This window comes from Botryllus schlosseri, chromosome 7, assembly GCF_051294905.1.
Source record: "Botryllus schlosseri isolate E-star chromosome 7, Bs_hap1, whole genome shotgun sequence".
NCBI lineage: Eukaryota > Metazoa > Chordata > Ascidiacea > Stolidobranchia > Styelidae > Botryllus > Botryllus schlosseri.
In genome coordinates, this window is record NC_137242.1 from 824,771 (window position 1) to 850,354 (window position 25,584).

General features: G+C 39.7%; 1 protein-coding gene and 1 long non-coding RNA gene across 2 annotated transcripts in view; both read right to left on the minus strand.

Annotated features, from left to right (window-relative positions):
• Positions 1–23,812, minus strand: part of LOC145443086 (AH receptor-interacting protein-like) — a 57,888-nt gene extending 34,076 nt beyond the window's left edge. Inside the window, exons 1-7 of the mRNA XM_080321082.1 lie at positions 23,593–23,812; positions 22,206–22,401; positions 20,659–20,783; positions 20,370–20,443; positions 20,157–20,259; positions 19,951–20,097; positions 17,007–19,357 (exon numbers count right to left, since the gene is read on the minus strand). Of these exons, the coding sequence (XP_080177208.1) occupies positions 19,151–19,357; positions 19,951–20,097; positions 20,157–20,259; positions 20,370–20,443; positions 20,659–20,783; positions 22,206–22,401; positions 23,593–23,736 (996 nt within the window). The 5' untranslated portion in view covers positions 23,737–23,812 and the 3' untranslated portion in view covers positions 17,007–19,150. The remainder of the gene's footprint in view (positions 1–17,006; positions 19,358–19,950; positions 20,098–20,156; positions 20,260–20,369; positions 20,444–20,658; positions 20,784–22,205; positions 22,402–23,592) is intronic.
• LOC145443211 (uncharacterized) lies at positions 7,891–10,854 on the minus strand. Its single transcript, XR_013916341.1, has 2 exons — positions 9,521–10,854; positions 7,891–9,488 (listed from the first exon to the last, which is right to left on the minus strand). It is a non-coding gene; the product is annotated as an uncharacterized LOC145443211 (long non-coding RNA).
• Positions 23,813–25,584: the final 1,772 nt, after the last annotated feature.

The following is a 25,584-nucleotide window of genomic DNA, read 5'->3' on the forward strand; positions in this document are numbered from 1 at the left end:
AAATAGCATCGACTTTTGGTAGCACGTGCGCATGTGAACAATAGTTTTCAACAATGAAATTCACGAAGAGCAAGCTAAGATCACGCATCCCAACGCACATTCTGAATATGGCCTGATTCTAGCTTCATCTGACTTGTTGCCAGAAGTTGAAAATCTATCACAAAGCAAGCTGCGCCAAGTGTCACATTTATCCTGCGTTGTTGAAGTGTAAATACATGTGTTTTGCTCTTTTTGTGATTTGTATGATTGAGATTACAGCATTGTAGGGTAATATACCGACGTGACTGTTAACTATAGTATTAAGAAAAATTCCGGTCCGGCCCGCCAAAATGTTGTGCACCTGAAATTTGCCCCGCGACTAGCAAAAGGTTGCCGACCCCTGACTTAAACAATGATGACGACCCCACTCACCCACCGTAAAGGTTATACTCAAATTGCCGTATAGATTGGTTTCAGTGGGTAGTGGTAACAGGTATTTACTGTATGTCAATTTTAATTGTGGAATAGCGAAAAACAAATAGAAGAACAAGAGCAACATAAATTTATCAATGAATTAGGATGTACGAAACTAACGGAACAGCAACAACAAGAGCTGAACCAACCGATTTCGGAAGTAGAGATCAAAGTAGTAGTTAAAAGCCTGAACAATAATAAAGCTCCTGGTCCAGATGGACTACCCGGAGAATTCCATAAAAATTCTGGCCAACAGTCAAGAAAGAACTGACTGAAGTACTAAATAATGCGTACCTCTATAGCAGGGGTCACCAACACGCGGCCCGCGGGCCGCATGCGGCCCACGAGGTCATATTTTGTGGCCCGCGACTTGATTTGATATTTCGGTAGAAAGCTAAGAAAACATTTTGCAAATGCTGAAATTGACCTGCAATGGCCGAAATACTGCCAAGAGCGAGACGCTTAGAAAACGGCTTAGGGCATAGTGGTTCTAAAAGTGTGGGGCGTGTCGCCTTGTGGGGGCGTGAAAGCATTTGAAGGGGGCGCGGAGCTGCAGTCAACTGAAAAATTTTTGGCGCTCCGCGCGATTTACCTCGAGTTCATAGTTATAGTTATTTCTCTGTGTATAGTCCCGAATTCTTATTATAGAATTCTGTCATCAACATTCTTAACAATCCATGCCATTAAACTATCCGTTCGGATTTCTAGCTCTATGGATGCATTTTGTGATGTGACAATACGGGGGGACGACAATTTTCAGTATCATGAAGCGGAATATGTCTAAAAAGGTTTCAGAACCACTGGCTTGGGGCTTCTTCACAAGATCAAGCTTCAGGTGGAGATGGTCTTTCATCTAGTAGCGTATATCGCTAGCCCCAAAAAGCGTTTCAAGGTATCGTGCACAGCTCAGAGTTCAAAATACAATGAAATTTATGACGGTGAAATTCTGTTGTATTTTTATTCCTTTAATGAAATATTACTTCTTTTGTGATCACTATGCCCATCGACTATGTTAGGTAGCACAGCGTTGTACTGACATAGAGTTTTAAAACGTGGTTGCCTACTTCATATCGATATTGAATTCATGCGGCCCGCGGCCGCTACGAAATTTGAAAAGTGGCCCGCGACCCGTTTTGAGTTGGCGACCCCTGCTCTATAGAAACATATGCCAATCCTGGAAAACGGGAGTGGTGCAGTTCATTTACAAAAAAGGAGATCGGAGTAAATTGAAGAACTATAGGCCTATCACAATGCTGAACCAAGACTACAAGATCTTGTCCAAAGTTCTGGCAAATAGACTGAAAAGCATCTTACCTGAAGTCATACTAGCGACCCAGAAATGCTGCATCCCGAACAGATCAATCTCCGACGCTGCAGAGAATATCAAAGCAGCAATAAGATATGCGAAGGACAAAAACATTCCACTTACCTTAACATCATTTGATCAGGAAAAAGCATTTGATAAAATTAATCACAGCTATCTACAAAATATACTAAATAAAGTACAGTACGGAGGCAACTTTACGGAATACATCAAAATGACTTACCAAAATGCGAAGAGTAAGATACTGATAAATGCGGCAATAACTGAGGAAATCGACATCAAAAACGGGATCAGACAAGGATGCCCGCTGAGCATGCCGCTATACTAGGGTTACCATATTTCAGCAACCAAAATTCCGGACACTCTTTAGCGCCCACTAGTGGATTTCAGAATGAGTTATGACGTCAAACCAGCAACGCTTTGCTCATAGACCAGAGGTGGTCACGGTCCGATTCAGGAGTATGTTGCTGTGTGTTGTGTAACAGGGACCGAAAGCACATGTTTTCAGCTCCCTCCCGCCCAAATAAACAATGATTTTGAGCCCACACTACAGGGTAATCGATGCAACTTCTGAAGGGGGGGGGGGGGGGTGCTTGCTATAGGAATCTGGTTTCTATATGCATCTGGTCGTTAAATTATTTGAATGAATTCTGTCAATAATATTGGTCGTTCCATATATTACTTTATAGATACTACTCCCCGCCCACATGATCAGAGTTAGCGGTAGAGCTGGTGGAGGATGATGAGTTCGAAAATACTGGGAGCGTAATTGCACATCGTTCAGTTATGTTCATGTCCTACCGATAAGCTTGTTAATCAGCTTTATGCCGGTGCGCACCACCGAGCTCAATAAACACCCCACATCCAGTGGTTACAATTTGGCTTATTCCAGTAAATGAAGGTCGTTTTTATTTATATTTTATGGCAGTTTTTGCGAGGGTGGTAGTCTCCATATTAAACTCCATAAATGTGATAGTAAATCGCGCGAAGCGCGATGAAAAATATCATACATCAGCATAAATATTCCCAAACAATACTGTTTTTGTGCTGATTTACGAAAAAAAATTTGAGGCCACGTCAAAATTCCGGACATTTGGCATATTTTAGAAATTCCTCCCGGACGCTAGTTTGAACAGTGAAATTCCGGACATGTCCGGGAAATTCCGGACGTATGGCAACCCTACGCTATACGCGATAAGCGCGGATCCCCTGGCGAGAACTATCCAAAAAAAAAACAAGAATATAAAAGGAATTAAAATTGGCAGCTTCGAGATGAAGGCGCAGTTATACGCAGACGATCTCACTGCAACGACTGTAGACAGACACTCATTAGATACGCTTTTTAAAGTGCTTAAAAGGCTCGAAAAGGCCACCGGGCAAAGCATTAATGAGTCAAAGACGAAGATACTAGCAGTTAACACCAAGGCGATAAATCAAATAGAAAGAACAATATACGAGAGTCAATCAGAAGATCAAATAAAAATTTTAGGATACAGATTTGGGAAGAATAACATCCAGGATAGCTGGAATGAAAAGATAGGGAAAATAAATTATAGAGGAAGAAGATTGACATGGTTAGGGAAAATATTAATTTTGAAAAGCCTGGCAACCTCACAGATCATGTATACTGCGAGGATTACCAAACCAAAAAAGAAAGAATTGAAGACCATGGAAAGAATGTTCTTTAGGTACATTTACGATCCGGAAAAGATCGAAACCATTAAAAGATCGACTCTGATCAAGAAAAAGGTCGAATGGGGTATAAAAGTGCCATACCCAAAAAGTTTGGTGGAAACGTGCCAAATAATAAGATTCAAAAATCTGGCAAAAATAGAAGAGCCAGAAGAACTGTGGCAACACACAGAACGATACTACCTAGGCACAAAAATTAGACGTATCAACGAAGACCTCTACAGAAACGAAGTACCACATAAATTGAAAACCGAAAAGGAAACAAATTACGATTTAGTCCTACTAGATAAATTAAATTGGAGCAAAGAACAATGGGCGGAGGCGACGTTCACAAAATTATATAACAATCTGAACAGATTTTACGAGAATGTCGCAGAAGCAACGGGAAAAAATTGGAATAATCTTACCTTGGAAGCTTCGACTACCGGAGCATACCTGAAAAACAAGGAAAAAATAATGAATTACCGTTTGGCAAATGAAGGTTATTTATTTGGCGAGAAAAAAAGGAGACGAAATCTCCTGAAGAAAATAAAAGGAGGACACGAAAAGTACCGATGCAAATACTGCAAAAAGAGAGAGGATACAATTGAACATGTCTTTACAAATTGTGTGGAGACACTCGGTATCCTAAAGAAGATTCTGAAAGAACTAGACATGAAGTTGAACGAACCAGCAAACATTATAAATCACAAAGAAGACCAAAACGAAATAATGACGATAGCACTGACAATATACAAAAAGATCATATTGAACCTCAAATGGAGTCTTGACGCCGAAAATAAATACCTGAAAAAAAGCAAAAAGAAAGAAAAAGAAATCATCAAAAAGATCTTGCGAAAAATATCCGTAAGACTGCGAACCATCTCGCTATGAAAAGACGACCAGAGAATCAAAAGGATTCTGAACAAGCTGAAAAACACTGCAACGACGGGACCCGTGGAGATGAGTGAGCAGACGAAAATGATGATGCCTGGAAGGACGAAGGTGAAGATGACGAACGTAAGAAGACAAACGAAAGTAGAAATGTGAATTGAGATTGAAATTGTTTAAAAATTTGTTAAATGTAATACCCTTTAAACGCACTACACCCTTTGAAATTATCCTCTTTACTGTATTGAAATTCAAATTATAAGTATTAAAATCAGAATGATCGCGATCATTCCCCCTAAAAAAAAGTTAAAGTTATATGACGAGTAGGGATTATCTAACACCGCCTTATAGCACATGTCTGCGTCATAGTACCCCATAAAATACCTCAGTAATCTGGAGCTAAAAAGTTACGGGTCTCGATTGGTTTCCCCAATTGGTTACCACATTTCATCCCATCTTGATACCTTGTGGTTCCCAAGTAGGCATGCTACCTGGGGGGGGGGGGCATGCCCCGGCTAGGCATTCGCAAAGCGAAAACACGTAAGAGACTTCGCTATATATGGGCACGGGCAGTTACAAGAATAATACGATTTTCGCTGTGGTTGTGCGTCTAGAAATGGTAAAGAATTGTTATTGAACATGATTTTAGGTGGGGCAATGCCCCAGTTGCCCTATAGGACGAGCCGCCACTGAATTTCAGCTCAATAATTATACTATCGTTGTGTGTTGTGAATATCATTGTACTCATCTGTCAGTGACATATGTTCGATACGATGATCCATTTTATCTTTCCAGTCACAGTTCAAGAGACCGATCAAGGACGACAGCAAGACCAAGAGGCTGCCGACGGCTGTTGCACGGCTTCTTGCCTTCAGCAATCCCTAGAATGTATAACCGGTGTACTGAAATGTTGCACGGCTGCGCTTGTTTGCTGCCAGATGTTTGGTGAAGAATAGTAGCAAAGTAGCGTAACCTGGTAGATTGTAGGCAATGCTGCGCTATACTTGACTTTCTTGTAAGTCCTTTAACCAAGAGATTTCTCAATACAGAATTTATTCGTAGTTTCTTTCGTAGGTAGCGTAATATGAGTCTGAATCAATTCGAGACAGACGCGATAGTTTCGCGGTATCTCAAATGAGAGAATGAACTCGTGCAATAATGCTTAAAGGGGCACTGCACTCAAAAAATGATGTGGTCTCAAATTGAAGGGGAAAACGAAAGAAAATTTTTGGCTGCAGCCGTTTTCTTCAGAACGCCACCGTAATGGAGCAGCAATTTATTGAAATTTCCAGAAACACATCCGGCTGCAGCTGCCGCGGCTCCGGATCATTTCTTAACCCGTTACATGGCACGATGACTTCATCGGCGCACTTGCTCGGCGCGATTAGGCAGTCACGCAGAGGACGAACTTCAGATGGTTGTCAGAAGATGTTATTAAGGAAATATGTCTTACACGCCAAGGTGGTGTAGATACCGCGTTCCACGGACGATTTTCAGTCAGGAGATTTGACTCTTAATCGGGCCTAGTGTGTTCTATTTCTTGAGGGCAGGAACAGATCATGTCCTATTATGTTATGTATAAAACATTACCATCACGAATCAGTGTGCCCTCTGAACATTTCGAAATTCAGAGCGGTCATAATTGGTCTCGCATTCAGGTTGGAGAATCATAAGATGAGGGTTTGAGGGTATCGTAAAATTATGGTTTTGGGATTAGGAAAATTACAATATAATGAATATATATGTTTTAGGGTCAGCTGCGGAGTTGTGGGTTCAGGTTAGGTTTGCGTACCGTTAGATTTTGGTTAGGGATGATGAATTTTCCTACGGTACCCGAGTCCTACACCAATTTTGAATGTCATGAATTTTGTCATGTTCATGGGGAACCCTGACTGGTGGTATTCGTGTTGTGGATAAGAAATTACTGTTATCCCGAAAAACGACTACAGCATAAAGTGCTGTTCAACCTGTGTGACGGTTTGTACTTGTGCGAATGAGAAGAATTTCAACCAAATAGTCAACCAATGTTGAGTGTGAAAGAAAAACTGTATTTTCGGAGTTGAGCTGGAAAGTTAGCCTTTTTTTAGTCAACCGACCATGAAGTCTGAAAAATTTACCATTTTTCAGGATTCTACTTGATCCACTATTCTCTTTCTGAAAATTTTCAATAAGTGTCCTCCTTTCCCGAATCCAAAATATGATAACCCTACCTTGTAAGTAATAGTGGGCGATGCCAGAGTTGATTTGAATGCAAAGTATTGGAATTCTGGCACTCATTCATATAGCGATGGCATAACACGTCGATTTAGTGGAAAAGTGATATTGTTTCGAGTGAATATTGTTCATTAGGGTTGTTCAGATTTGGACATTTTTTTGGAAACTTATTTTGCAAAGTTCAAAATGATAGTTTAGTTAGTACATAAAAACACTTTAACAAGCGATTTTGGTCATCTTTATCGCGATCTTCCTTGCCCGCGAAGCCCCTCGGGTCAATTCTCCTTACTACTGACGATTCACCATGGTGTTTACGTCATATCTTTATCTGTAGTGTTGACCGTGTCACTGGTTTGGAGCTTTTGTGAAGTTATCAGTTCAAGACGGCTATGTAGGGATGGGAAATATATCTGTTTTCATAACTGTATTGAAATACAGTCCTATAAATGCCAGATGTATCTTCGTTTTACCATGTACAACCAATCTATCTTGTTCATGGGAAACATGTATTGGTTGCACGTTTGTTATGAATTGTATACCGAAGAAGCACAACTGTGGTTTGAGTCGAGAACAGATGCGCGGATATTTTCAGCTTGTGTTAAGCTAGTAAATGTTACTGAAAGGTATGTAATTATGTTGTGTCAGGGTAATTCCAGCCCAAATCAACCGAGGCAGATAACCACGTGTTTCAAAATACACATCAAATGCAATTCCCAAGTAACATAGATCAATTTCAAATTGAACAAAAGTTATTTCGCGGAAATCCATTCAGCGGTTTAGGATTTATGGGGATTTGAAAAAGTGCACTTTTTGTGCTCAGTCAACCGTTAAGAAGTATGATTTTTTGAACATAAACTTTAGAATTTTACTGTAAATTAGTCTTTCTCTGTGGCTTTAAATGGAGTACATTTTCAGAAAGTACATAGCCTAACACTCATTTTGAATATTTTTATTATGATAATAACCTGGCCGGTTGGGGTTAAAAGGGAGGCTAAAGATAATGCTGGAGTAAAATCAGTCATGCGTGATGAATTTTTCCAGGTTGAATTGTGAAAAAAGGTATTCTTCAAATTTATTGAGTAAGGTATCATATGAAAGCTAAGAACGAGCACTGTGCAATAAAAGCAATGCCAGTAGTGATTTCAAGGATCTAAGCTGCGTTATAGCAAGAAAACTATATTCATATATTTTCCATGTGTCTGAAGGTATTTTCGGTTATATATTTTATACACCATCTTAATATATGATAGATTAATACTTCATTAAGCATATGTAATAGCTTGGGGCAGGGCTTACTTTATATTCCAGCTTTTTATATTCCATATTTTGGTGAGTGGTGCATAGAACATTTAGATACATTACATTGTTTCTATAAATGAAATGTTCAAATAGTCAGGCGGTATAGGAGTTGTGCATGGTGGAAAAATATAATTTTGATAACTGCACTATGCTCATATGATTTGGTTCCATGGGAATTATTCTTTGTAAGTGGCAAAGATTCCTCTTGAAAGCTCAATGTCACATGTATACGTCACCCCTCCAAGTGCATAGCTGAAATTGTTTGCAAAATTGAGATTTGTGACTGGCATTGGTAGGGGCATGCGGTCAGAAGAGGCAGTGCCTCATCAGTCATTCAAGCAAAAAAAAACTTGAAACACGATGTTCATGTTCATGTTCATAGTCATTCACAAAGTTTATGAATTATAATTGATAATCATCAATTGTAGAGACATTTTTTATGTCGAGAACGTCAAATTTTCATTTTTTGTATTCAAACACAGTAGTAAAATTTGCGGGTTAGTCACAAGCATATCCTCTTGCATGAATTCGCATTCTGCAACCTCATCATGGACCAGATAGATACATCAATCAGCAATCAGGCTGTGCCATCTCTGCATGGCATCAATGTAATATATCATGTATGCTGACATGTTTATAATATATCCTGACTTGTACACTCAGTGTGATTACCATATTTGTTGGACCATTCAAGTTTGATTGTTTCATACTAGTAAGGATTAAAATGACCAAATTATCTACTTTCAGATGGTTTTAAACTAATGGAGACTAATGGTCGCGAATTGCGGTTTTAAAGACAATGTATAAGAATGACAAACTGTTTACAGAGAATGGTCAATATCGTATCACCACCCAGCCCGCGGCCAAACCATATTTTTTCAAAAATCATATTTTTTCAAAAATGACGTATCATTCAAAACTTTGTGTCATATCCAAGTACAATGACCTAGAAGCTTGATTGTATTGGTATTAGTTTTCCTAATGGCACGCTATCTCGTGAGCTAGAATATAAATATAGTTCACCAAATGGTGACAAGGTGAAGATGGAATTTGGGAGCACATACCTAATCAATCTCACCCTACGTTCATTTTGTGGCATTACAGCAACTAGTGACGTGCAAAGAAAAGTACCATAAAAGCGCAACAAAGTAGGCCTAATATAATTCTTTTTCTGATATTAAACAATAGCTGGTAATTTAATCTTAAAGATAGATGAGGTGCTCAAAGAAAGAACGGTTAGATACAAAATATTGACACGAATTATAAAGCAATTTTTGCAATTGATTTTGGTTTGTAAAGTAATCCTATGATATTTTCAATGATTCTTCTTGTAACGCAGCTTGGTCGTTGAATGTTCAACCAATGTTTTGTTGTTCGCATAAATTTTGCATTCCGAAAATTGCACCACACTCAACTTCATGAATTAGAATTTTGTGTTACGAAACAACAATACCAATACCCCAAAAGGCACACTCAGGAGTTCTGATATGGAAAGAATCAACCAAATACGAGAATTACTTTTTACGATATTATGAATCTAAGCCATTTTATACCACTCGAACAGTGTTGAAAAAAAGTGGGTTGAACCGGGATTGAACTCAAAACTGAACAGCGAACACAATGCCTTGGACTCGGACTCGAGAAACAACCCTATGACTTGGACTCGACACTCTTCTCACTGACTTGTACTCGGACTTGACTCGAGTCAAAACTATGAAAGTGAGAGTGACTTGTTACTCCGAAGCTTGCGACTTGGTTACAACCATGGTGCTGTATAGGAGATGTTGTAGTTGTTCCCCGAAACAAATTTAGTAGGAATCGGTTAACAGATTTGCATAAACTTGCTTGTTCGGCGTTGTCACAATTCAGTGAAATCGCTTGCCAAATTTTGATGTTTTGCAAGTGTTCTCGACTGGCCAGACGAGAGAATGATTGCTCTACCAGTAGGCTATGTAATTCACCTGTATGAGATTTGACCAATTGTTGAGCCGATAATGAACAAATATTTTTAAGAATATCCCCAAGTATTGTAATGTAATGACTATAATGCTTCAACTAATACCTCTTTAACGATGCCTGGGAATCAGAGTGTAGCACGAATATTGTCCTTTTACTGATCATTTTACCATGACTGTCTATGTATTGGTTACTCGGACATGTTACAGTGAAATGTTATGTATATTATAGAACTAGGCACTCCGTCGGCTGTTTCCTTATTCATATCTTTGACTGAATAATAGCTTGATTAAATGTTTGATATCACTTGCACCATGGAATGAAATGGATAGTTCTAGCTAATTAATATACTTAATCACGTAACCAAAAACCAAGCAGCTGTATAAATTATACCACCCAAAATACCTTTAGACACAGGGGTGTTTTCTTGCTATAACATTGCTTAGATTCTTGAAATCACTATTGGGATTCCTATTACTGCATTGTATTTGTTCTTAGCTTTCATATGATACCTTACTCAACAAATTTGAAGTATACCTTTTTTCACAATTCGGCCCGGAAAATTCCGTCATGCATGACTAATTTCTTTGTGGGCCCAACTGTCTCTGCTCATTTGACCCATAAACTTTTGGAATATCCAGCATTTTAATGTTCACATTTAAAGTTCACTTAACAGCGGTCTCAAAAACGTTGATTCACCCACGAAAACTCAAGCCCATGATGTATAAAGATTATTGCAAAATAAGTTATTCAGAAATGCCATTTCGACATGGTTCAATGAACGCAAAAAGTGGTATTTTTCTTACTGTGATAAAATCTCAACGACTTATCCGATTTCGGTAAAATCAAGTTTTTTCTAATCAGGAGATCACTGTCTTCCTTTGTGTGCGATATGAAGAAAATCCATGACCATAGGGTTATCTTTTGAAAAAAATTTGGTTGATTTGGCATGGAATGACCCACCAGTAATCTTTGCCTCAATTTTAGTGTTACTGTAAGATACCGAGTTATCTAATTTGATGGTAGACTAGAATTTGGTTGAAGAAGAATGTCCGAAACGTTGGAAAAGACAATAGACCAAAGACCAATAACAATATCCAAGTCTGGTCATTATTTGGTCGGATATTCATCTGAGTGTATTATTCTCTCCAAGTTACTTATTCTACGCCAGGTTCTGCAGTATTTGCTGTATCTGAAAGAGTAATGTCCTAAAACTACGAAAACTCAGGATTGTCTTCTTCAAACCGATGAGGAGGTAGTCAAATATGGAATATGGCAAGAGTACCTATCAAGCAAATGCATCACATGTCAGGTGGATGGGGACTATTCAATATTCTCAGAATATGTTCATGTGGGCTGATCAGATGCAATACTCGTCAAGTTGCGTTACTCAACTGGAGCGCATGAACTTGTTTCTAAGCTTATTCTATGTTCCTGCTTGGCTGGACTGCAGCATTGGGGTGACGCGCCGGGAAACGACTTGCGCTTCATTCTGGAGATAGGCGGTTACTCTACTACGGATAAAGATGTTGCTGAATCTGCTCTTAATGAGTCGAAGAAGCATCCATGGTACATTGTGGACGAAACTGTGCTTTATGCCCTATCCTCAGAAAAATAAAGTTACGATACCAGAAAAAGCATTGCAAGCCGCCAACTGAAAGTTGAAAAACCGCTATCTTATCGACACAGGCCACCCATTCTCTCATCAGAAAGGACGATAGAGGGGAAGACCACTTTGGCTGATTTAGTGGGCCCTCAGTCATGGCATTTGTTCAACTAATTTGAGTGTTCTGTAGAATGGTTGAATCAGCCTGTGGAACAATGACCTCAGTATGAATCATACAATGAAATGAGCCATTTTGTAAGTAATGTCAAAGTCGTCAATGACGCTGCTGAACGAGGAGTTTAACTCACGCCGACTTTGCTTCGTTCATCACAGATGATAAACTCCAAGAGGAAAGTCTGTTGCAAGTTGTTGAGCAACACCGTCAGAAGTATCACAACTTCAATAAATCCACACTGAAATCCTTATAAGCCCGCCTGAGACTAGAGCCTGTCGTTATCCACTTTTTGTTTTTATGTTTACCTAATCCTCAACATGTTCTTCAATGATATTAACTTCCGTTTCATCTTTCACAATTGTCTCAAGTCACGTAAATGGTCGGCGTACTATGTGCGGATTTGTGTTTTGGCTTATCCTGCTTTTCAAGTCTGATAATGCAAATTTCCGTACAATAAATTCATCAAGTTTCATAAACATAGTCTGTGCCAGGTATTTGCTTTTTATGTGAACTCAGTTGTAAGAACATACCATATTGGGTGACGACAACGACAATGACTAATATGTATTGAGATTATTGTTTCTGTAGGAAGACCATGGACATTTTTTGACCGAATGACATTGGTAGTTGAGGATCAGGTCCCTCATTTTGGCGCCATGACTTAATTGTCATGATCTTTTAAGAAGAAGCCAAGTATCGTGAGCTTGTAGCTAGGTATACTGGCCGTATTCGCTATGACAATGTCTTGAACAGGACAGCCCTGAGTTTTTGTGGTCGGGGGAGGGGGGCGGGATCTTTCTGTCATACGTATCGAATACTGCAAAACCTGATATAGAGTAGGTGAATTGGAGCTGCTATAAAGGTGACATTACATTCATATACCATATGTCTTTCATTAACATTTACGAAGTAAAAACCAGATGAAAATGACGGTATTCGTTCGTACATACGACCCGGCTACCTGTACCAAATACCTGAAGGTGGGATACCTTTGGCATGTATAGGACTGAGGTATGTTCAATCGTCAAATAGGTGTTTCAACGTCCTATTTCCCACCTCTGCTCAGCTGTTTTTCACCGCGAACTTCACAAAAGCTACAAACCGGCGGGGTGAATCTTCAGTAGTAAGGAGGATTGGCCCATGGATCTATGGGGGCTTTGCGGGCAAGGAAGATCGTGATGAAAATTACCAAAATCGCTGATAGAAGTGTTTTATGTACTAAACCAGTGCTTTTCAACCTTTTTGAGCTCCGTTCGCACTTTTTTTGTAAAATAAATTTCATTCGCACAAACTAATCGAAAATTGTTATACAAAAAGAAGATGAAGATAGGCCTACTTAACAATATGTTGTTCAGATGTGCAACAAAATGGCTACTATGTAGCTTAAGCTATCAAGTGTCTCATTAAAAAGGCAACTTTTTTTCTCTTGTTTTGCTTTCAATTATTTCATTAAAACCCTCCCGGCCAAACAATGTTGTTGGGAATTTGTACAAGAACGTCTACTAGTGCTTGAATGGCCAGGTCTTAAAATCTGTTCTGCACTCCTATCCAAAATATAGAGTATTTTTCGCGAGTGAAAAATGCTTGCTAGCAGAAATCGTTTCTGAGAGCTGACACAAAGGTCCCGCGAGGCTCCAGTTTGTCGAGAATGAAAATCACTCATGTTTCTGTAGAGGCTTTTGCCTTATTTCTTTGGAGCATAAGGTGCAAAACGATCAAGGAGAGGAGGCACAATAGAGCTCGCGACCTGGTGATACGTTGCTCCAACTTCTGTCTCGCAAGTTTATGAGAAGAGCAGATAACTCACGATACTTTGTGTTCTGTTCTACTCTACTCTATCTACTCTATCTAACTTGAGAATTCATGACAGTTTAATAACGGTAAAGCAGCTTTTAGACTACCACCAAAATCTGAGTTTTTGTGGCATCTCGCGACCCGAGCCTCACCCATGAAAAGGAATTTATTTTTAATATTACAGTTGTATGTTACGACTATACGGGCATGTATGACATACAGAACGCGCACACCACAATTCTACGCAACACAGCTCTACAAAACATGTCTGACGCACGCTATTCCAAACTAGGGCGATTTAAATTCCTCTGCGTATCGCAGTTGTACTACTGTCTTCTCAGATTGCAAGAACGGGACTATTCCGTGCCGACAAGGGAGCATTCAGATCCAATCCATCTCGAAAGGTTTCGCCATCCAGCATCGGTCATTTTTTTAGCCGAGGTTTTGTCGCCGCTTATGTTTTTGGCGCCGCATTTTATCAGCGGTTTGTTCGCCAAAACTTTACGTCTTCATGTGCCCCGACGCAAAAGGGGTTGGCCTCGAAATGAATGAGTCTCATAGGCCTGCTCTCGCTCGTTGCACACCTCTACACCAGTTCATCCCAACGGTCTTCGACCATGTTTTCAAGAAAAAACAGTCGGACAAATCTTATCCTGAATTCTCATGATAAAGCCATATTTAATGCGTGTCTCGCTTATTGGCTACAGTATCCAACACAGTGATCTTGGATATGTAAAAACGATCGCAGGATTTCTTGCAATAAATTCAATAAATATTACATACATATTAACAAATAGCTCTGGCACCGTGTCGACCCAAAATTATACCCTTTGCGGTCCATACTTTAATAACCCGTAAAGGGGTAAAAATTTGCGTTACAGCAACTTGCAAATGTCAGTCTGTAATGATGGTATTTACTACTATCCTCGTGCCTCGCGCTAATCGAACAGTTATTACGAATATATGATGATTGTTTAGTGAAGGAAAGCAGAAAGTCAATTTGATGTCATTTTCCCAGCCTGTCGCAGGCTCAGACGGGCTGCTATACTGTATGTCTGCCACTATGGAGATTGTAGATATCTTTATACTGCCACACCAACTTCCAAACCCGACTTTTGGTTACGTAATAATTTTAGTGCATGAATATTAATTCACTTCGGCTTATGAGAGCTACGATTAGTGGTGCGCCCAATTAAGTTTTTACAATTGCATAGCAACTACAAATATCACACTGATCTTAAATTTCTTATTAGGCTTATTTGTATTATTCCACGTTAGAAAAATTAACAATTAATCACGATTTTCATTCGCACCATTCGCACCACCTTCGTCATTCGCACTTGAACCGGATATTCATTCGCACTATTCGCACCACCCTCGTCATTCGCACTGAAATTTTTTTCATTCGCACTAGTGCGAACCGTCACGCAGGTTGAAAAGCACTGTACTAAACTATCATTTGGAACTATGCAAAACAAGTTTCCAAAAAATGCCCAAATCTGAACAACCCTATTGTTCGTGGGTTCGCCCAATCACTGCACGATACCCCCAGAAAAGGCAACGAACACCTTGAGAACAGCGGAAGTGCGATATCTGTGATTTTTCTACTGCAGTGATTTTAGTATTTGATTAATCAACAATACGATACGCTGAATGTGAAATAATGAAGCTCTGTACCTACAGGAAGCTCCACAAATACAAAAGTGATAAGCTTTTTTTTTTGTGTGATAAATTCGAGCTGACTGGTGCGAATTAAATTGTTTTTCAAAAAAAGTGTGAATGGAGCTCACAAAGGTTGAAAAGCACTGGTCTACGGTATTGTCTTGCTCTACCCAGAGTCTCCATAATAGTATTGAGACTATACATTGACATTATTGCAAGCTGCAATGACATCGAGAAGTTGTGCCGTTACATAGTGTGAAGTCAAAGGGAATGACGCATCGCATGCTCTTCATAAAATTTCACAACTATCTTGAGTTCGTCCTCTGCGTGACTGCCTAATCGCGTCGAGCAAGTGCGACCATGAAGTCATCGTGCCATGTAACGGGTTAAGAAATGACCCGGAGCCGCGACAGCTGCAGCCGGATGTGTTTCTGGAAATTTCAATAAATTGCAGCTCCATTACGGTGGCGTTCTGAAGAAAATGGCTGCGGCCAAAAAATTTATTTCGTTTTGCCCATCAATTTGAGACCACATCATTTTTTGAGTGCAGTGCCCCTTTAATTAGTGATTACTATTAGGGATGGTGTGAACGTGAGGTTCACGTTCGTGTTCTGTGTGTGAACCTCAGAAAATTTGAGGTTCGCGTTCACAACAGAACCTTGGTAGGTTCTGCACTGTGAACCTTTTTCATATATTGCAATTTTCTCTTCTTTATAACATCTTTGGTTCAAATTTATTGACTTTCAACTGCGCGCCACTCTATGCATGGGGCTGGCAGCATAAACATTAAACACTAAACGAGCATGCCCTTGACAATCTCAAAATTTTTCTTGTATTGTTACAAAAGTTTGCTTGAAATATCCAGTCTTCCGTTTGTGCATATTTAGTGTCTCTATGCTGTGAGCTTGATCCGCAATCACATGACATCAAGAGCGAAATACGCTGTATTTTGTCAGCAAATGATCCTTATTCAACCAATCAATGAGATTGATATCGTCTTCTTATGTAAAAATCTAGCAGGCGGACGGGGTCAATCTTGACTACATATGTATACTGTATCATAAAAACCAAATTCGTGCAACTGGGGTGTTGGCTATACTGCTGTATAGCATGTTAAACGGTAGCAAGTATAGAAACCCATTTTACACTCTGCTCAATATCCATGTGGCAATACTCAGACGCCGAATACGTTGTCCGATCAGGACGAGGTCAGGTCATTTGATCGCCCCAGTTGATACATTTGGCGACGTTTCAAACGTCAATATGTACTTAAGTACTAAGCTATTATGTGGCGCCGAGTCGTCGCTCGGTATCGTGTACAGTAGATTAATATAGGCAATCACCTAATTGAAATATGGGGTTTAAATTAGCAATATGACGTCACGTGACGTCATGAGGTTCACGTTCGTGTTCACGCAGAACCTTTCAAAAAGGTTCACGTTCACACGAACCTGAACCTTTCAGAGGTTCACACCATCCCTAATTACTATAGCTTGCGCATTTACGCAATGTGTTTAGAATAAGCTTCTCGCTAGACATTGGGTGAGTGTTAACTTAAGATCACGAAGTTGCCGAGCAACTGGCGCATGCCCCAGAAGCTACAGGCCGTTTACTGTGATGTTGCACGGCCGTGCTCTGTTGCTGTCTGGACTGATCATAGAGTCTTCCTAATCTAATGTTAATATCTTCACTGGAGCAATCACTGTCAATCAAGGAAGGAGAGAGATTCAGACTCTTCCCCCGTTGCCTCTCAACAACCATGCAGTCCAAAAACGTTCAGCGGCTATTGATCGCGACAAGAAGACAGGGATCTTTTTTCTTTCATTTTACTTCCGAATTTAGTTGTCCGTATTTTGTGTAGAGATAAAAACGACGTTCGCTTACAACCAGGCTATATTTTTGCACGTGCTGGAGATGTTTTTCTGCAATATACTCTGCGAGCCTGTGTGCGTCGTTGAAACCTCTGCATCTGCATGATCAATTAGAAATTAGCGTCTGGTTCGACCCGAACGCTTGCAATTGCAAATCCGACAATTTGTCAGAGACAGGGGCAAGTGAATAATATATTCATATTGGAATAAGCCCGAACAGTTTCGACTGACACTCGTCAGGGGTAATCGTCAGCAACTAGTTGATTGGAAATAACATTGTATGTTGCTGACGATAGCCCGACGAGAGTCAGCCGAAAATATTCGGGTTTATTTCAAAAAGAATATGTTACTCAATTGTATGTATTGAAGTCCTGTATCTCCAAGAAGCTCTTCAAATAAAGGCAACGCGACGGAAGAATGTTTTAGTAGCAACGTTAGCAAAAAATGTTATAGACAGTACACCGTGATATACACTCGATAAAAACGAACCTAAAGGCGCCGTCAATGAATAAAATATGTGAACATAGGGGCTTAAAAACCAGGATTTCATTGTGGATAAAACTTATTACACAGCGAGTAACTTTCGGCGTTTCAAAGCACAGGAAAGGAACAATATCAGCCGCAATTCGGCTTTAAATTGAGAATTACATGCCAACTTCACTGACTACACGGTTTGCCGAGAATATTAAAATGGAAACAACACCAATTTTCATTACAAATACCATTCATTTACAAAGGATTTCCCATCCAATCCGCATGTTAGTTTATTTTTAGCTAAAAATCGGGTCTCCGTCGTTTGAAAACGCAAAGATTGCTGTCGAGAAGTATAGATGAGTTAGATACTGCATTAGTAAAACATGAAAGATGATTGTGTGGAGTCAGAGCCACTGATTTACAGGGTGGTCAGTAACACAAGCTACTTCTACATTTCCAAAGTATTCAAGTATAGGCTCAAATAGAAATACATGTTACTTTTACTACACAGATTTCATTTTTTAGGCAAAACCGGGCATAGAGTACTAACTTGGAAATCACTACTTCTACTCGAGTACCAAAGTTGAGTACATTGACCTCTTCTACTTTCCCTTATCAGAGTATGTAGTGGCATGAAAATATCAAAATTTAGTATTCCGCGGTATGGTTAAAGTAGGAGTTAATAAAAGTATCGGAAACAAATATATGACTAAGATTCGGGAAATGATACATATAAATGCACGCGGCAGTTGCCTTCAGCAGAAAACTGGTTTTCCATATTCAGCACTACACAAAATGGCGAATATAGCGAGACCGGTCATATCAGTTCGCCGATAATATCGAATCGATATCACACTTTCAAAGAAATATCGGCATCGACGATTACAGGTAAAAATATCAGCAATTTTCGTGACGTCGCAACATGGTGGTAGGGAGTCGTATAACTATAATCTACAACTGCTATACTCGGAATATTCATATATCTCTTATAGCTTACGGCCAGATGTAGCTTTTCTAGTTTATTTCATGTCCGAGCGAGCAGTACTAATAAATGTTATGAAGTTTGGGAAATGCACTGCAAGATACACCCATATCTTTTAAATTCACCTGAATATATTGAGGTTATCGGTAGGGGTGGACACAACGATTCTCAAGTACTCACTGAATCGAGTATTAATTCCAATGATTAGAGCCGAGTGGTGGGTGATGACTCTTTAAATTACTGAGATTTTACGTGCCTTGCCACTAAGAGATAATTTATGAATGGAAATTATAGTTTTGATACTATTTTCCTCTGTGGAAGGCCGTCAACCTCGATTTGTCGTATCGCAGCATATGAAACACAGTACGAGGCTACGCACTTTAACGTAAATGACATATCTGGGAATTTGTGATCGACCGACAGCATTGTCACAAAGTGCAAAGAAATGGACATGTTCCCAAAAATACAGAATTATCTTCAACGTGATGTAGAACTGAAACAATATTCTTTGTGGTCGCATAAACGATACATATTTGAATTTCCGCATCTTTCATACTGTTGTACTCGAAGGCTAATACTCGATTCAGTATCGAATCACTCAGGTACTAGATTTAGCCCAGCCCTAGTTATCGGTAAATGTGCTAGTAGTATCGGTCGGGTTGTAACGATTAGCAACCAATTGTATCCAACCACGAAACAGGTGACAACAGAACTATAGTCTACTGGTGCAGAAATACTGAAACTGTTAGAAGAATATAAAATACGCCACAAAAATCAGTCAATCGTTGAACATTCCTTTGAGGAGAGTCGAGAGTCCGGCGTCTCGTTTTTTCTGCGACATTTTGAGTTTTCCGAGTTCTCTTTTCACGTCTTTCTCCAGGCTCGAGTCCAGCTTGAGCAGGAGGTCAAAGTCAGCCCGGCACTCTTTTTCGTCCAGAAGCGCCGCGTACGCCTTGCCACGCTTGAAGAGGGCCTTGAGATTGTTCTGAAATGTTACCAAGTCGGGACAATGATCTTCGTCCTGGAGGGTTGTTCAAAACCAACTATCTTGTTCAAATTCTACCCGCTACCCCGCGAAATTGTTGTTATGTTTGTCTCAAGAACCAATGTCAATTCCAACCAGCACAAGCAAAAAATAGTGTTTACGGTGGAGAGTTCTACAATTAACAATTAAAGAATTTCCCAACTTGACAGTTTCACGGCATAGCCAGTAGAAATGGTTACTTGGGAAAAATTTTCCAAGATGCATTTTTGTGACTAATGCAAAACAACTAATCACACTCCAAAAAGGTGCAAGCTTCAATTATATAATCAGTTACGGACCACACGGTTTTTATGACAATTTCACTCATAACGGCGATACAAACTTATTACAGAACAAATTTTTACTTTTCAAAACCTAAAGTGTAAAAAGGATATAATTTTGGATAAAAAACTGAAGTCGAACAGGAAATTGCTTAACGCATAACCTCTTGGTTACGTAGTGCAAGATGCAAGTATGGGTAAAATCTACTCGAGTACCCATAAAGTAGGCATACTCTCATACTGGCCTCCTGTGAAATTGCTGTGTGGACTCACCTGGCCGTCGATTTTCTCCAAGACCTCCGTGCAGTTATTGATGACCTCGGCGTAGATTTGAAGTTCCAAATTGCATTGAGCGTGATTGAGCAAGAGCGGGATCTGCTTTTCGTCGAGCGAGCACCAATCCGGAGTACCGGGTCTTTCCTGAGATTTACAAACGTCAGATCTGAGCAACAGACTTTTGAACTGTTAAAAACACATACGCGCATTTGAATATGCTTCAAACATGCGATGCCGTTTGCATATTCCGACATAGCCTCCTTGAACTTCTTCTCCTTGAAGAGCTTGTTGCCTTTCTCGTGGGCTCTGGAATACAAAAAAACGGTTTTGGAATCAATGGTGACAAGAACCGACCGACCTTTCGAGTGAAAAATTGCTGGCATTTGTCAGGAAATATTGAGGGATAACATTGTCACCTGGGAACTACTGCCGCCATCTCCGTTGGGTCCATCTGCCAAAGCTCCCTCTGATAGTTGCCGTACTCTTCAAACTGAAACGGTGTATTTTTGCTTTAGATCAAGAATGTCCAACATAAAATCACTACTTCTACTTGTAATTGAGTAGAAATGAATGGCGATACTTCTACTTCTACTCGAGCACCGAAGCCGACTACTTTTTACCATCTCTGCATGTCGCTCGCAATTTGTCTCGAATAATAATTCCAGGCTACACCGAAAAAAATTTAAGTCAATAGAAAATCTGCACCTTGATGAGTTCAAATTCGAAATCAAGCGCAGTCGGAGAATTTTGGATCTCATCCAGATCTGCGTATCCGAGTCCGTGCTCCAGAGCATTCATCCCGCAGGTGTGCGTTGCATGGCTCTTCTTGCCTGAAACGCAATAGCAAGTGGGTTGTGAGGTACAAGACACAGTCGCGCCGATCAGATCCGAAATTGAACCTCCAAGAACGTGGAAGTATAGTAATTGCAGTGTTTCTACTTGAGTAGAAGTATCCATCTCCAAGACATGTCAAATTTACTTCAAGTGAAGATAGAAAACGAACTATCTGCAAGGTTCTTTAATTTAAAACATAGATTTTGCAGCAAACAATACGTTCATATTGTTAAATTTGTTCCACTGGAAGCTTTTCGACTGGCTCTCTTCAGCAGTGAACGCCTGTAAATGAGGTTAACCAAGTTCGAAATATAGAATGAATTTTGTCGTTGTGACGTAATTTTGTCGTTGTGACGTCACAACGACAAAATTCTTTCTATATTTTGAACTCGGTCAACCTCATTTACAGGCGTTCACTGCTGAAGAGAGCCAGTCGAAAAGCTTCCAGTGGAATAAATTTAACAATATGAACGTATTGTTTGCTGCAATATTGAAGTTCTGTACTTCGAAAAGCCTAAACATAGATTTGGTCGAGATGTCGCATGACATTTACTAGTTAATCAGGGGTGGCTATTTCGGCCGTTGCAAGATATATCTTTGTGACTACCACAAAGACTTGGATAGTATATTCATATTGAAATAAACCCGAATATTTTCGGTTGACACTCATCAGGGGTAATCATCAGCAACTAGTAGAGAATTGGAAAGAACATTGCATACCGTATCAACAATTGTATCACAAAATATGACGTCACCGGCACGAAAATTTGAGTTAATCGGGGCGGAGAGAGCACTTAAGCTCAATGTAGGCCTACCATTTTTAGATGGAACATTAACTCCTTCTGTACGCACAGGCTTGGTTGGCGGATTTTGATAAAAGTCGACTCCAAGGCACCCATATGAAAGTGTGAACAGCCTGTCATGTCAACACGGAATCTGTCGTCCTGATCACTTTTCGCGCAAATCGGATTATCCTACAAGTGTTTGCCAATGGCAGAATTTATGGACTTTTCCTGTTTTGAAACAAGCTTCGGGGGGCGGGGGGGGGGGGATGAGTCAAGGGTGAGCCTTTCACAGAGCCTCATGAGCGTGTTCTAATAAATGTAGGGACACTTATGACACTAGCATACTACAAATAAGTGCAATCTCTGAAACTTTATGCAGTTACCATGTATGGCCATGGCCCATTTCCCACGGTTCTTATAATGATTTTGCTGGTAAAAGAGTTATAAACTTATCTCAATACTACTTTCCAATTTTCAAAACTCAAAAGTGAGGAATTAAATAGTTTTGCCTACCAAGCTATCGAGTTGAAGCAGAATAACCTGAATAAGCAGTAAAAGTATGCAAAACCTAGTTTCGAATACTACAAAAAACTAGAACTACTCTGTTACTAACCACCTTTATTATACACTCACCAAAGTACAAATCTCTGAGGCTTTTTGCTGCAGTGGGATATCCGATAACACATTGCACCGGGCATGAGAATAGAGAGACTTCTCCCGTCAACATGGTCATGATACATTCCTCCCAACATTCGATTTTGAAGCTCTTCCCCATAAGGAGCTCAAACGGCTTTCCAAATCTGCGGGAGTCATCCACAACGATCCGACGCTGTGTGGAATGAAAAAGAAATAAAGATTAAAATCATGTTAAATGGTTGGGGATAGAGTTGGCTTGGGTTAGCTCTTGGGTTTTGATGTCTAATGCACATTGACCGTAGGGCCGTCCTCTCAAACATCAGTCAAAATCAGACTAACTATTGGATTCACAAATATCGTACTCTAACAAGAACTAGAACCTCGGTCATAATCAGACTTATACAAACTACTGGATTTTCATCTAGATCTAGATCTAGAGCTACACACTTTTCAAAACTCGAAACTTGAAATAGAACTAACTAAACAAACTCGCAACTAACTAAAACACAGTTAACTAGATCAGTGGTTCTCAAACGTCGGCCCGTGGCAAGTTCCCAGTCTGTCCACTAAATAAATTCGAATTTTATATCTCAATTCCAAAATGAAAGAAGTTGGACTCATGACCATCAATTGAAGAAATATAACATCAAATTTTCAATTGAATTAGCAGTTTGGGACATATTTTACAACATGGCGTTGTAATAGAAGAGTAACTTTGGACGTAAAACACAATGGTGCAACTGTTATACGAAACTTATTAAAAGTAGCCTAGCCTGCAACTCGTGTTGGACAAAGTTATATTTGAAACTACTGCTTACGACTTGCAAACAAATTTTGTTAAATTCCGTCACTACACTTAGCACATGTATAATAGAAGCTCTACCAAACAGCAAAGTCACATTTCTTTAGATGGAAACCAAGCAACAGTCATGTTAGTGGTCTTTAACATGACTTCGCGAGCTTTACCTTTCAGAAACTTCAATAGAACCATGTATGAATATCTAATATCATAAAGGCAGCATTAAATGACGTTTCCAATATTACATTTGAGTTGCAATTAAATTTGGGTTAAATTTTGAAGGTTCACCCGTGCGCAACTTTTGTTTTGAATTTGTCACCCGTCAAAAAGGCTGACAACCACTAAACTAGATTCAATTCGACAGCAATGCAATAATTTTTGTTTAATGAGAATCGGATCCACATGAACCTCAGCACGAGTTTGGAATTGGAGAAGTTTAAAGTCCCAAAACCCAACCACAGGTCACGCCACTATTTGTAGTGATGACAGCCGCAATAGCAACTATTTATCAATGCGCAAAAAGTAAGCTGCTGACTTTTGTAAGCAGCCGTTACCTCCCATGCTCCCAACACTTGGTGATCTCACCTTGGGATCATTAGCATGTTTTATGGTACGGAAGTGAAATGTCGCTTTTCCTTTTTCAGCAAAACTTGGCTTTTCTCCTTTTCCCGCAGTGACGATCGTCTTTTTTATGTTGTTTTTTCCGACCGATTCAACCATTGTTACCATTTTTTCATGTCACCTATCACAATGATACCAAGACCAACTGAAAATACACAAATGGAAAATTGACATTTTTGAAAAATTCAAACCGCATTACAGATCAGTGGGATCACTGAGATCAGATGACAAACCTTCCAGGAATAAGATTTTATCAATTTAGAATATTTTCATAAAATCATAGTTCCATAATTGAATAGTATATTCATATTGAAATGAACCCGAATATTTTCGGCTGACACTCGTAACTCGTCAGGGGTATGGTAATCACTAATCGTCAGTGAACTAGGGTATAGTAGAGAATTGGAAAGAACATTGTATACGGTAGCCTATTAACGATCACGATCATACATAGATACAATTTTTTCTAATTCTCTAGTAGCTGAGGATTACCGATGACGATTGTCAGCCGAAAATATTAGGGTTCATTTCAATATGAATATACTATTCAATTGTATATCGAATCACTGTGTCTGTACTCTGTATATACCCACCTCATCATCATCATCATCTGGTTTATTAGCAATTTTATCAGTTCAATACACCACAAAATGCGATACAATGAAAAGACAGGAAGATGTCGAAGCGACAAGGAGTAGTCTATGGAATCTGACACCCACCTTGGCCTAGGCGATGTAAAGAGGAGGCATGCACACTGAATTCATCATCATTGGTTTATTAGCAATTTTATCAGTTCAATACACCACAAAAAATGCGATACAATGAAAAGACAGGAAGGTGTCGAAGCGACAAGGAGCAGTCTATGGAATCTGACACCCACCTTGGCCTAGGCGATGTAAAGAGGAGGCATGCACACTGAATGAAAGTAAAGAAGATAGTATAGAAAAAGAAAGCGACAATAAATAGGGCGGCATGTCATGGGAAGCGAGATCGATAGGTCAGTCGTGGTCCGGTAATCTTGAGGATGGACTGTATTTATTTAGTAGTAATTGCTTGTATTTAGACTTGAATGTGGACATGCTCGTCGACTGTCGGATGGCCAGCGGGATACTGTTCCACACATCAGGTCCGGCATATTTGATAGAGCGATGATCTTTTCGGTCGATCATATGATATTTGGACGACGTGGACGCGCGTGTGTTGTACTTGTGCGCTTTTGATTCCGAGGTAAAGAAGTCATTGAAATATTCGGGGCAACGACCGCAGTGGAACTGATACATAAACTTGGCGATTTCTAGTTTCCGCATATCTTCTATGTTTAGGACGCCGAATCTCTTCAGCAGCGACTTGTTGGATGGGCAGCCAGGCCCCTTTGGGGCCCTAGCTATGATTCGGAGTACTTTATGTTGTAGTTTTTGTAGTGGCTTGAGTGCAGTTTTACTGGCAGCCCCCCAACAGAGGATGCCATAGTGTAACTTCGATTGGATTAAGGATTTAAAGAGTATCAGAAGAACCCATGCTGGCATGAAGCGCCTAAGGCTGTAGAACAGGCCGCACTTCGGTGATAATTTAGTTTCTAGGGACTGAATATGACTCTTCCAGGACATGTTCGAGTCCAGTAAATTAAAGTAAAGAAGATAGTATAGAAAAAGAATGCGACAAGAAATAGGGCGGCATGTCATGGGAAGCGAGATCGATAGGTCAGTCGTGGTCCGGTAATCTTGAGGATGGACTGTACCTCAGATTCAAAGCTCTTCAAATAATTTACATACGAAGACAAACAATTCATAATTCTCAATGAGATGTAATTAACAGAGACGATGATGTCGAAATGACAACGGCTCCTTCCAATCTTTTCATTTTAGAACAATTTCAAAAATTTGAAAATTTGAAAATTTCAACCACAAAATTGCTCTAAAATGAAATGATGACATTATTGATAAAACTGAACAGAAA